We start from the raw sequence: 13,506 nt of genomic DNA, 5'->3' as shown, positions 1-13,506 counted from the left end.
CCAGGAAAAAAGAGAAAGAAAGAACAGAAACAAAAGGAGAAATATGAGAAAACCAAACAGCAGAAAGGCAGAACTGACACTGAGAAACAACAAAAGCACAAGAAAGATAACCCAAGCCAAAAATTATATTCTTGTAAAATTTGTGATAAAACCTTTTTTCGAAACAAATACTTGACGTGTCACATGATAACTCACACAGGAGTAAAACCTTTCACATGTTCAAACTGTGGAAAAAGTTACAGAAAAAAGGGTTATTTAATTTATCACATGAGAATTCACACAGGTGAGAGACCTTTCTCCTGTGGAACCTGTGGAAAAAGTTTCTCTCGAAAAGACCATCTAAATGATCATATGAAAGTTCATACAGGTGAGAAGCCTTTCTCTTGTGGGACCTGTGGGAAGAGTTACAGTCAAAAAGGGACTTTAACTCATCACATGAGAATTCACACATGTGAGAAGCCTTTCTCTTGCGAGACCTGTGGAAAGAGTTGCAGTGAAAGAGGAACTTTGACTCAGCACATGAGAATTCACACTGGTGAGAAGCCTTTCTCTTGTGGGACCTGTGGAAAGAGTTTCTCTCGAAAAGACAATCTAAACGTTCATATGAAAGTTCATACAGGTGAGAAGCCTTTCTCCTGCGGGACCTGTGGAAAGAGTTACAGTGAAAGAGGGACTTTAACTCAGCACATGAGAATTCACACAGGTGAGAAGCCTTTCTCTTGTGGGACTTGTGGAAAGAGTTACAGTGAAAGAAAGACTTTAACTCAGCACATGAGAATTCACACAGGTGAGAAGCCTTTCTCTTGTGGGACTTGTGGAAAACATTTCTGGAGGAAATCAAAATTACTTGATCACATGAGGATTCACACAGGTGAGAAGCCTTTCTTATGTGGGACCTGTGGAAAGAGTTACAATACCAGAAGCAGTTTAGCTCGTCACATGAGGACTCACTCAGACTAGAAGCTTTAGAACAAAACACCTCAGATCCATTTTTGCATTTGCTCCAATGGAAAATCTGTTCGGATAACGTAAACAGCAAGAAAATGTTAAAGTCAACAGATTGTTGCCAGCTACTAGTGATTCACTGTGTCTTTCAGTGTATGTTCAAGATAAAGCTGAGGTCTACTTTTGCCTACCAGCTTGTTTTCCTTAATCCAATTTTTTCTTTTACTTTTCAGTCGTATTTGTGCTTCGGATTCCCATCAGTATCCCATTAGATACTGAAGTTAAAGAGGGCCACACATTCAGCAGGGTTCATTTCTGAGGGTTTCAATTTTCATAGAGTTCTGTCCCTTGTAGAATAATTGAGTTTAGCTTTTACATTTTTTCCATGTATGACTGGATGTTAAATACTTTACATATGAAAGCTGTGAAATGTTCTTATTTTCCATAAATGGAACTCTATGATGTTTGTTTGAAAAAAAAAATCTCAAAAATAAAATTGATCTGGTCATAATTTGATTCAGTGCTAACCACAGAGAGGTTTTTATTTTCCCAATTTTTTGTCATTGTTATAATTTGCTATGAGAAGCAAAGTATATTATTGAAAATGTATGTTAAACTATACGCCAGTATTCTGAGCAGAATATGCTTTTTAATAATGTTGATTAGAATAAATATTAATGGATTATTCAGTGATTGTCAGTCATTAACTGTTGCCATATTTTTAATTGTCAGATTGAAGTAAAGTATCTAAAGATCCTTGGATTAACAGTAAAACATGAGTTTTTTTACCCAAATTTATATTTTTCATTTCTTCAGTCTCAGAATTAGACATATTCTGAAAAAAGTCACATTCATTAAATTTTACAAAATTAAAAGTATTTTTTAATAATTAGTGTGTTATTCTAATCTCAATTGTAATGTTTTCATTAGTTATTAATTCTGCATTGACAGAGAAAATACATCTTTATGGACGTTTCATGCATCTTTCATTTACTGTATACAGAGATAACACTGCGGATGAGCTACAACACTATAATGTGACACAAAAACAAACCAGAAATTCTAAGGATATTTTTTAAAAAGTCAAAAATCCATAATTTAGTCAACTCGCCCAAAGTCTTCTGTTGTTAAGAGCTTTGGATTTCTGATCCTTTTCAGTTTTGTTGACCTCAGTCAAATTAGTTTCCCTCTTTCTGATCTTGATGTATCTGCAGGCTCCTATGAACACAAAAATCTTATGAAAATATGACAAACCTTTTCAAGAAATTGTCATCTTTTTTTCAAAATTTGTAATGAAAATGTCTTTGCAGGAAAGTCTTCTGTAATGTGGACCACAACGTTTGGAAAAACATCTTCAAGAGTTCTAACATTAAATACAGGATTTTGTTGGTTTTATCATAAAAATTAATGAACTCAAATTAGATTCTTTCTTCTTACATTTTTGTAAAAATGGCTGAGTTAGTGATTTCTACAACAGCTGAAACAATGTAGTTGTAGTATCAGGCTCTTGCCAGCAGGTGGCAGCATGAAGATGCTTCTCTGTCAGGCCTGCAGGGGGAGACATGATGTGTGGTTGTTGCTGCTGGAGGTGAATCATTCAACAGAAACTCATCACCAGTTTTTCTGAACCCTCCAACTGTTTGTTCCAGTCAACAAGTTCTCGCCTGAAAGGTTCCCAACATATCGAGTCTGGAAAACAGAGAAACTGGACAGAACCAGATTAGCATCGCACATGTTGTGAAATAGATGTTAAAGATGTTTAAGGTTTGCAGCAGGAAACCAGGTTCATGACAGTATATTGATATTTTATACAGCTGCAAAATGACTTTTGTTTCATAGCTGGGAGGATCTTCAGTTAAACACTTTTTTGTTCCTTTGGAAGGAGTCACAGGGTTTTCCTTTGTTATTTTGCATTTCTGTTAATATATTTTCTTTCTAAGTTTTCAAATGAATGAAAGGAAAATACTACACTGAGTAATTAATAACATCTCCATGCTCAAGTATTGCAGCTATGTATTATGATTTAACCAAAAATACTTTTATTGTTTTGATGGTTTTAATTAAAATGATTTCCTCTCCTCTTCTCACTACTCATCTCTTCAGTGACCTTTCATGTTGTCACTTCATTGTAAGGCAGGATGGACCTTTATCACAATACAATCAATTATTACCAAGTCAAAACAACAAATCTCTGTTCCTCTAAAATATAAAATAATTCACTGTTTAACTGTACAACTGAAACTCATTCTAAACAACTACAACCTGATATAAAACATTAGATTGTTTTACAAACTAAAAAGATAATACTCAAAAAATTACAATATACATTCCAGCATGATTCTTTTGTAAGATTCTATGTACCTTTGATAACTGACTGCACATTTCTTGGGTGTTTTTTTATTCGTTAGGCTGATTAAATATTCTCATATCTCAAATATCCTCATAAGATAGATATAAAAAGTATAAAAACACCATCTGTGTGTAATTATTCTATATACTATGTTTGTGTTTGTTCAGAGGAAACTCAAAGCGGAAAATTCAAGGCGGAACTTAAAATCGTTTACAGTTTCTTCAGTACAGCCAAAGTGAAACACGCGGAAAGTAGTGCACACGAGGTAGCATTAGCTCCTCTTGGAAGGCAGTTTGAAAACAGCTTTGGTGTTTTAGGTAAATATTTGTGTGTGTTCAGTAAAAATGTCTTCAGTTCAGCCTCAGAGAGAGTTTATAAACGAGCAGGAAACTCCTGCTGAAGAAACATTTACAGATTTGAAAGAAATCAACGTCAAGATCGAGGAAGAGATGGAGGATCAGACAGAAATAAACGTTAAGCCCGAGGAAGGGATGAACGATCAGCGCAGACTGCTGGGTTTCAGCCGGATACCGAAGCTAATCTTACACCGGATAGGTACGAAAAACCTTCACGTTATTGACCTTATTCCAGGGGAGTTTACTGGGGAAGCGATTATCGTTGTTACTTCCGGCGGCTAGCGGAAGTAGCATTATTTCATTGTAATTTGTAGGGTCTTTGCTAATCTATATTCATGATAGAAATTACATCTCTCTTCGGTTATAGTACAATATTTAGTAAAAACTTGTTTAGGGACGCACCGTCTGCTGTCAGAGAACTGCTCAGTACAGATTTCTGAGTTTAATCACGGGGAGCGACAGGAACACGATCGTTACGTTTTGTAACGGAATGACAGTGAATTAGCAGCGCTGCTAGCAGCTTGTTTCTCTTTAGAGCTGACAGTAATAAAGAGAAAAACAGATAAGATCTGAGGTCTGTCATAGATCTCAGTTGTGCCGACAGTATGAAACACCAGAACTACACAATATTAGCTTGGTGTGATATAAATTTTGTTGTTTGTTTGAATTTAAAAAAATAAGAAAGTTTAATATTTGAGTATTTGTCATTATGATTTGGCCAGAAAAAAAAATATTTATAAGATAAAATAAAATATCTGGATTTATTTAATCCATCAGAACCAGAACCTTGAGGTTCTCCGTTGCTGAATGTTGCTGCAAATCAGCAGAGAAATAACCGGAGCTGCTGCGCTCCAGACCGTAATACTGAGAATCTCCCCACTGGACTAGAACCGAACCGAATCACACATTAACCTGTTATAGAGAGCTATGTTCCACTGGAAAGTATCGTTAGATGCCCTTGTGGAGCTACAGTAAGGTGCACTCTATAGTCATGAAAGTACTGTCTTATTGTTATTTGACATCTTCTCGTTATGTATCAAACATTCAGGTAATCCTTCTGTATTGGCAATAAATGGAAATGATTCTGTCGAAGAATTGTAGAATTTCTCCTCAGCAATTTTTCTCTTTTCCTCTTTGCTATCCATGGCCCACCACACACCCGTTGGTTTATTTACAACAGCCACCTGCCTTGCACCCCGCCCAGGTGAAAGGAACATGTCGCAGGCTATGTTGCAAATCTTCGTTGACAGAAATGTTGAAATTTAATATTTATTCTACACATCTTTATAGCATTGGAAAACGTTAAGAAGGATTGTGTCGTGTTTGTTCTCCTACAGAAACCATATTAAAACAAAAAATATATTTCCCACAACCCTTTTTTTCCATTTTCAAACAATTTTGAAAAAGCTGCAGAGAGCCACTAGGGCAGCGCTAAAGAGCTGCAGGTTGCCAACCCCGGTCTTATACATGTTTAAAAGCTTTTGTTTTGTCTTTTTGTGCAGATTCCCTACAGTGCTGGGTGTGTAAAGAGGAGGAGGTTCTGAATGAATTCAGCAACCAGGACAGGAAGTCCACTTCATATAAAGAAGAACCTGAACATCAAGAGTTCAAAGAGGAAGAGAAGCCACTCTGCATCAGTCAGGATGAAGAACAGCTTGTGCTGAAACAGGAGACTGATGACATTTCGATGAATTCTAATGTGCAAAGAATCCACAATGAAACAGAACCATGGAGGAACCAACTCATCTCTCATGGTTCTGTTGAGGATGAGAACCAGGATCAGGAAGGAAGGAATTCTGAAGACCCAGGAAAAAAGAGAGATGAAGAACAGAAACAAAATGAGAGATGTCAGAAAACCAAACAGGAGAAAAGTAAAACTGACAGTTCCAAACAAAAAAGGCAAAAAATGATGGATCACATGAGAATTCACACAGGTGAGAAACATTTCTCATGTGTGAACTGTGGAAAGAGTTTCAGGCGGAATAGACAATTGATTGATCACTTGAGGATTCATACCGGTGAGAAACCTTTCTCATGTAGAACGTGTGGAAAGAGTTACAGACTACGATTGAGTTTAAAACATCACGTGAGAATTCATACAGGTGAGAAGCCTTTCTCTTGTGCAACCTGTGGAAAGAGTTACAGAGTAAGACATAGTTTAACTTATCACATGAGGATTCACAAAGGTGAGAAGCCTTTCTCTTGTGCAACCTGTGGAAAGAGTTTCATTGGGAAAAGTAATTTTCGTTCTCACATGAGGATTCACACAGGTGAGAAGCCTTTCTCATGTGGGACCTGTGCAAAGAGTTACATGGTAAAAAATGATTTAATTGATCACATAAAAATTCACACAGGAGAGAGACCCTTTTCTTGTGTGACTTGTGGAAAGACTTATGTATATAAATCTGATTTGAATCGTCACATGAAGAGTCATACAGGTAAAAAGCCTTTCTCATGTGTGACCTGTGCAAAAAGCTTTGGAACCAAACAGATTTTAAATCGCCATATAAGGATTCACACTGGTGAAAAGCTTTTTTCTTGTGTGACTTGCGGAAAACGCTTCGGAACCAAAGAGATTTTAAATCGCCATATACGGACTCACACTGGTGAAAAACCATTTTCTTGCGTGACCTGCGGAAAACGCTTTGGAACCAAAGATAATTTAAATTGGCACATGATGATTCACACAGGCGAGAAGCCTTTCTCTTGTGGGACCTGTGGAAAGAGCTACAGAGCAAAACATAAATTAACTCATCACATGAAGATTCACACAGGTGAGAAGCTTTCTTGTCTGAGATCTGTGGGAAAAGAGAGATGAACAGAAACAAAATGAGAGATGTCAGAAAACCAAACAGGAGAAACGTAAAACTCACAGTTCAAAACAAAAGAGGCAAAAATAAGATGGATCATGAGAATTCACTCAGGTGAGAAACCTTTCTCATGTGTGAACTGTGGAAAGAGTTTCATTTGGAAAACAAATTTACTCAACCCTATGTAGTCGCTGCCCACCGTGCGGCATACAAGCATGTGACGCATTTATAAGACTTCGTAATAAATGAACCGCATACCGAGTTTTCATTTCGACTGTTGGACAGCGCACTGACTTCAAACTTTATAAAAGTTGTGTTTTTATATGGGTTTCGTGGTTATTTACTTCAAAATAAAGCCAGGAATAAGATAGATAATTTCCGCTTTATTTTGTGGGGTCTAAATGTACCACATTTCGAAACAACCAATGAAAATGTGTTGACAGTCTGTTGCTAGGTAGAATGGAGACACACGGAGAGAGACGAGGGGGCGGGGGGGTATTTGGATACGGCAAGAGACTAGGTCACAGTGATGCTGGGAATTTTACTAATTTTTTTAGTCTACAAGTGTGTTAGAGTTCGTGGCGTGTGCAGGGTTAGTAGTAGTTTTGCTAGCTATCGCTACATGGCTTCATAGCGAGCGCAGACGCACTGAGAAGAGAGACTGCGTGCCGGGATGGCCATTTAGACCTCGTCTTCAAAGGGTTAAACACATGAGGATTCACATAGGTGAGAACCCCTTGTCTTGTGGGATGTGTGAAAAAAGTTTTACTCAAAATGGCTATTTAAAACTTCATAAGAAAATTCACACAAATGAGAAGCCTTTCTCATGTGGAAAGAGTTTCACTGAGAAATGTTCTTTAAATGCATATGAGAATTTACACAGGTGAGAAGCACGAAGAAGGAGCTGTGATGTTTTTTCTAGAAAAGGCAAATAAATTACCACATTAAAACTCACATAGGTTGAAAGCCTTTTTTTTTGTGTGTGTGACGTGTGAAAAAAGTTTCCATAGCAAATTTAGTTTAACTCGTCACATGATAATTCAGAAGTGAGGAGCCTATTGTGTGATTTGTGGAAAAAGTTTCATTCAAAAAATTAAGTTTAACTTCATATTACAACAATATAATGTGAACCTCAAGTATCAAGTAGTTTTTTCTTTCCATGAAACTTTTTTATTTTACGTGAGCTATTTATCTCACTTTAAAAAAGTGAGATAAATACTACTCGTCTCTTCAGTGACCTTTCATGCTGTCACTTCATTGTAAGGCAGCCTGTGCCTTTCATCACAATACAATCATTACCAAGTCAAAACAACAAATCTCTGTTCCTCTCATATGTATAATAATTCACTGGTTAACTTTACAACTGAATCTCAGCCTAAAAAAATTACAACCTGATATAAAAAATCAAGTTGTTTTACAAACTAAAACGATAAACCCAAAACATTACAATGTAAGTTCCAGCATGGTTCTGTTGTAAGATTCAAAGTACCTTTGATAACTTACTAAAACCCACATTTTTTGAGTAACTTTTTATTAGTCTGATAAAATATTCTCATAAATTTTAGTTTTATGTATGTGGCCATGAAAGGAAAAACATTCATTTTGTAATTGTTGAGAAAGGGGCAGATTTTTTCAAGGTTTTTCTTCTTTCTGCTCCTTTTCACTCATGCAGATTAATTGTTACAAGACATTGTTGCGTAGATTGGTGATGAAGTTTGTTTGGTTGAGTGAATAAACTTATTGATTGATGGATTGATATTTGAGTCCTATCTTTATGTTTTTGTGTGAATTTTGACATGTTTGTGCAATTTGTTTAGTTCGGCTTTATTTTGCCTGAAAGCGTCTCAATACTGACTTTCTTCGACAGTTGCATTTTCAGCGGTACAGCTCGGCACAACTTCATCACAAAACAGGTGTTCATAAAAGCCATATAAGCACAGTACTCAAATTTGTTTCTTCTTGTTTACATTTGTAAAAATGGCTGAGTAACTGATTTCTACAACAGCTGTCTGAGGCGAAACAATGTAGTTGTCAAGACATTTAGGTTCTGCAACAGGAAACCAGGTTCATTACAGTATATTGATATTTCATAAAGCTGCAAAGTGGCTTTTGTTTCTTAGCAGTGAGGAGCTTCAGTTAAACACTTTTTGTTCCTTTGAGAGGCATCACAGTGTTTTCCTCTGTTATTTTGTATTTCTGATGTAAGTTTTTAAATGTGTTCATGTGTGTACAACAACTCCTTCCTCAGATATTGCATATATGTAGTATAATATGAACAAAATACTTTAGTGGCCTTAGTAAAAGGCTGCAGAAAATCCTCATAATTAACAGAAATAAAAGGCTTGGAAACATCCTTGTGTTTGTGTAATTACTTTAATACTGTGTTTCACTCACTGAAATATTAACCTTTTCTTAATGTAAAATATTTCATACAATTGAAAGTGGAGAGGAGGCTCAAAGCAGAAAATTCAAAGGGGAACTAATCATCGTTTGCGGTTTCTTCACTACAGCCAAAGTGAAACACACGGAAAGCTACGGAGCACATAGACATAATTAATGTCTTTGGACATAAATACGTAGACCCGTCATGGGGCGAGGCGGCCCGTTGCTGCGATACGTAACAGCGTCCGCCATATTGAATGTGGAATATGTGCCAGTAAGCTAATACAAGTGAATGGACCGAACTTCACAAAGTGCCGTTCTACAAAGTATTTTAAGTTAATACCCGTCATTGACACATTTTCTCACACACGTTAATATATTTGGCAATCAAAGAAATTACTAAAGAGAGAGTTTCTAACTTTTGATGTGATTATTTAATTGTTTTGGGACATTTCTGAGTAAAGAACACAATGTTTTATTTGATAGAAACAATTCTGATCATTTTTATAATGACATTGATGAACAGACACACTGTTACAGTGTTTTATTAAAGAATATATTTACATAATTCCATAATTTAATGTACATTTAACATTTCAAGACAAGAAACAAATAATTTTCCTGTATTCATTTTTTATACGTTGTTATAAAACGTATAATAACGTAAAGATCAAGTAATTCTGATCTTTCATCCTTACCTGGGGAAGGTAATCCTAATGAATCCAGTTTGTTTCGTAAAACGGTTGAAATAAGTCCACACAGCCCAGGACTTAAGGAGCTCCGATCGCTCTGCTACATAGACCAACCATTTTTGATACAAATGGAACCCCATAATATGGAAGATGGCGGACGATGTTACCTACAACTCAGCGCTCCATGAGGGGTCTACGTATTGATGTCGATGACGGAGTACACGAGGTAGAGTTAGCTCCTCTTAGAAGGTCGTTTGAAAACAGGTTTGGTGTTTTAGCTAAATATTTCCGTGTTTTCAGTACAACTGTCTTCAGTTCAGCCTCAGAGAGAGTTTATCAACGAGCAGGAAACTCCTGCTGAAGAAACATTTACAGATCTGAAAGAAATCAACGTTAAGATCAAGGAAAAGATGGAGGATCAGCGCAGACTGCTGGATTTTACCAGGACACCGAAGATCATCTTACACCGGATAGGTACGAAACACCTTCACGTTTTACTGATTAGTCGGATTAAAGAGAGTTAAAGAAAACACAACGATACAAATAATCGTTGTGTTCGGAAAACTATTTAAAGAATCCGCTCATATTGTAAACATTAAATAGAATGATGAACTTTGACCTGAATTGTTGACTAGTCAACATATAATATCTAAATTATAGTTTGTGTTCTGTAACAGTCTTATCTTTACTCAAAGTACTGTTTAAAGTTGGATTTAAAAGTATTAGTTTTAATTATGTTTGTGTGTAATCTATTTGTTTATGTCAGATTGTAATTTATNCTTAACAACATGAATTTTATGGTCAAAGTTTTGCAAAAGGAGAGAAGACTCAGCAAACTGCTCCTCTGAGCTGTTCACAGAGCGTTCTGCCCTCTCTCTGCTAGAGCAGGCCTTTTATTTGGGAAAACAAAAGTGAGAAAAGATAAACGACAAAAACAGATGGCAAGCTCTATCTAACACACAGGTCACCAAGCTCTTTCCCTTGAGAGCGTTGTAGAAATTTTATGAAGGAATGAGAATCTGTTTCAATAAGAGAGATTAATCTTTGTCTTTAAGTTTCTTTATTCGAAGGCAAAAGCGTTCACTGAGCGCAGTCAGGAGAAGAGCCCTGAACAACACACATCACATAGTTATATAGTCACAAAGACAAAGACCCTCCCAAAGTCTGATGTTATCTCTACTGCCAGATGGCCACAGAAACACCCTGACCCCCTCCTCATGATCTATATCTCACCTCTTGGAGGAGATGATTTTATGGCAGGATGGAGAGCTGATAAGGATTTCAGGAGGAACTTCTAACACTTCTTTGTCAGTTCATGGGGTCAAACAGGGTACAAACTACATTCCACACATCAGATCCTTCAAGACAATTATCAGATCAAGCATTTTACCCAAGATGTCTATCACAAGAGCGATTTCTTCCAAGGGTAAAGGGAACAGTCAGTTCTCAGGAACACAGATATTCAACACAGCAATCGAAAGTTTTAGCACAGCACGTCATTACTGATTAACATTAGACTGAATAATGACCTAAAGTAATAATAAAAATTATAACACAAAAAATCTAAGAGTTCCAACTGTTCTAATGGAGAAAAAGAAAAACTATTTTCGTGCTTTGAAGGTAGTTTATCACAAGGGAGTTAATTTACAAAAAACTCACCGAATAAAGAAAAGTGGATCAACAATCAACAGCTAAAACCAGGAGGTGCAGAAACTAACGATGCCAGAGTTTGCTGCCCCCACTTTCTAATAGGTAATGATCACATCGTTTAAATTGTATTTTCAGATCTTTTACTTAGAAAGACAAGCATTTATATACAGGCACATGCAGAGGGAGTCTGGCTGGGGCTTGAGCCCCTGCCCCTTTTACCCTTGATGGCCCTATTGTCCTTGTTGAGGTTTTTATTTTTACTTTAGTGTTTTTGTCAGGAGGCTTTCTTGTGCCTCTCAAAATAATATTTGTATGCTATTCTGACAGCGTATGGTAATCTGATAGAACACCGCATGAGAGTGAAAGGTGGGGTGCAGAGGGGGGGCCAACAGGAACACATTATTTCTTAGATTTTAATTGGTGCGTTTTGCATCCACTGAAAACAAAGATGTTGACAAATAAACTGGACAGTTTATTTGTGATATTTTCACAGTTGCGGTCTTGACTGGACTTGAAATAACATGCCGAGTCCTCACCGCCCGAGACCATAAAAAAAAGGTCTCCAGACCAAGACTGATCTCGAGTACTACAACACTGATTTTCCCACATATTTGTTTCACGGCAGTCATTGTTAAAATTCTGCTGTGAAAATGTGTTTCTACATGCTCTACATAACCAAAGATATTTTCTCACCCATCCAAATTTTCAGAATCGGGTGATCCAATCCCTTTCATGGGACATTTGTATAAAATGAAGCACAGACCAGAACCAGGTTAGTGTGACACATATTGTGAAATAGATGTTAAAGATGTTTAAGGTTTGCAGCAGGAAACCAGGTTCATTACAGTATATTGATGTTTCATACAGCTGCAAAGTGACTTTTGTTTCCTAGCAGTGAGGAGCTTCAGTTAAACACTTTTTGTTCCTTTGGGAGGCGTCAGAGTGTTTTCCTCTGTTATTTTTATTTCGAACATATTTTCTTTGTATGTTTTTAAATGACTGATTAATAATATCTCTTTGCTCAGGTACATGTATGATGATACAAGCAAATTACTTTAATTGTCTTTGTGGCTTTAATTAAAGTTATCTGTCTTCTTACATCTCGGCTCTTCAGTGACGTTTCATGATTTCACTTCTTTCTATGGAAACATGAATCTTTTTTCACAAGTCAGTTATTCTCAATCTTTTCAAGTCAAAACATTTCACTGTGTTTCTCTAAAATGTATTTATTTGCAGTTTAACTTTAAAACTGAATCACAACCTTCAAAACTACAACCTTGAAATGTTTGTAAAACTTTAGACTGTTTTACAAACTAAAACGATCATACTCAAAAAAATGTCATATGTACCAGTATGGTCCTTTTGTAAGATTAAATACCTTTTGATAACTGACTCCAAGCTCACATTTCTTAAACAATTTTTTTCCATTAGTCAGGATGAAGTAATATTCTAAAAATAAATGCTGTTCTTCAATTAGCTGAAGAAAATCCTCATAATTAACAGAAATAAAAGGGTTGGAAACATCCGTGTGTTTGTGTAATTACTTTAATACTGTGTTTCACTCACTGAAATATATTAACCTTTTATTAATGTAAAATATTTAATATAATTTAATGCTGAGAGGAGGCTCAAGGCGGAACAAAAAATCGTTTACAGTTTCTTCAGTACAACCAAAGTGAAACACACGGAAAGCTACGGAGCACACGAGGTAGCGGTAGCTCCTCTTGGAAGGCAGTTTGGAAACAGGTTTGGTGTTTTCGGTAAATATTTCCGTGTTTTCAGTAAAACTGTCTTCAGCTCAGCCTCAGAGAGAGTTTATCAACGAGCAGGAAACTCCTGCTGAAGAAACATTTACAGAGCTGAAAGAAATCAACGTTAAGATGGAGGAAAAGATGGAGGATCAGCGCAGACTGATGGATTTTACCAGGATACCGAAGATCATCTTACACCGGATAGGTACGAAACACCTTCAGGTTTTACTGATTAGTCGGGTTAAAGAGAGTTTTTAGACATAAATAATCGTTGTGTTCGGAAAGCTATTTAAAGAAGACGCTCAAATTGTAAACATTAAACAGAATGATTTATGTTAAAGACTAGTCATCATGTAATATCTAAATTACAGTTTGTGTTCCGTAACGGTCTTATTTTTACTGAAAGTACTGTTTAAAGTTGGATTTGTAAAACATAAACAAATCTATTTGTTTATGTTTAGCTTTTGTTTATGTCAAATTATAATTTATATTTTGTATTAATTCTTTAAATATAAAACTAAATATAATTATTAAATAAAGTTTCAGTTTATAAAATTCTGGATTTTTACC

The 13,506-nt window shown here is 36.2% G+C and overlaps 2 protein-coding genes, 1 long non-coding RNA gene and 1 pseudogene across 8 annotated transcripts in view; 3 read left to right on the top strand and 1 right to left on the bottom strand.

Moving 5' to 3' along the window:
- LOC103151668 (oocyte zinc finger protein XlCOF6-like) overlaps positions 1-13,506 on the top strand; it is a 52,258-nt gene that overhangs the window by 4,268 nt on the left and 34,484 nt on the right. Inside the window, exon 2 of one of the 6 annotated variants that reach the window (XM_016681636.1) lies at positions 13,072-13,141. The exons of 3 other annotated variants lie outside the window; for them this stretch is intronic. In XM_016681636.1, coding sequence (XP_016537122.1) covers positions 13,072-13,141 — 70 coding nt within the window. Of the gene's footprint in view, positions 1-13,049; positions 13,142-13,506 lie in introns of all 6 variants that reach the window. 2 more of the 6 variants (XM_016681635.1, XM_007571847.2) reach the window with 2 other exon arrangements.
- LOC107838636 (gastrula zinc finger protein XlCGF8.2DB-like) lies at positions 234-1,638 on the top strand. Its single transcript, XM_016681675.1, has 2 exons — positions 234-283; positions 368-1,638. The coding sequence occupies exons 1-2, from the start codon at positions 268-270 to the stop codon at positions 958-960; spliced, it is 609 nt and encodes a 202-aa protein (XP_016537161.1). The 5' UTR covers positions 234-267; the 3' UTR covers positions 961-1,638.
- On the bottom strand, positions 312-727 carry LOC107838638 (uncharacterized). Its single transcript, XR_001664713.1, has 3 exons — positions 645-727; positions 477-560; positions 312-392 (listed from the first exon to the last, which is right to left on the bottom strand). It is a non-coding gene; the product is annotated as an uncharacterized LOC107838638 (long non-coding RNA).
- Positions 3,517-13,506, top strand: part of LOC107838635 (zinc finger protein OZF-like) — a 29,772-nt pseudogene continuing 19,782 nt past the window's right edge.

This window comes from Poecilia formosa, unplaced genomic scaffold (genome assembly GCF_000485575.1).
Source record: "Poecilia formosa unplaced genomic scaffold, Poecilia_formosa-5.1.2 Scaffold288, whole genome shotgun sequence".
NCBI lineage: Eukaryota > Metazoa > Chordata > Actinopteri > Cyprinodontiformes > Poeciliidae > Poecilia > Poecilia formosa.
The sequence above is the reverse complement of the archived record's forward strand: the minus strand, read 5'-3'. Positions and strand labels throughout refer to the sequence as shown.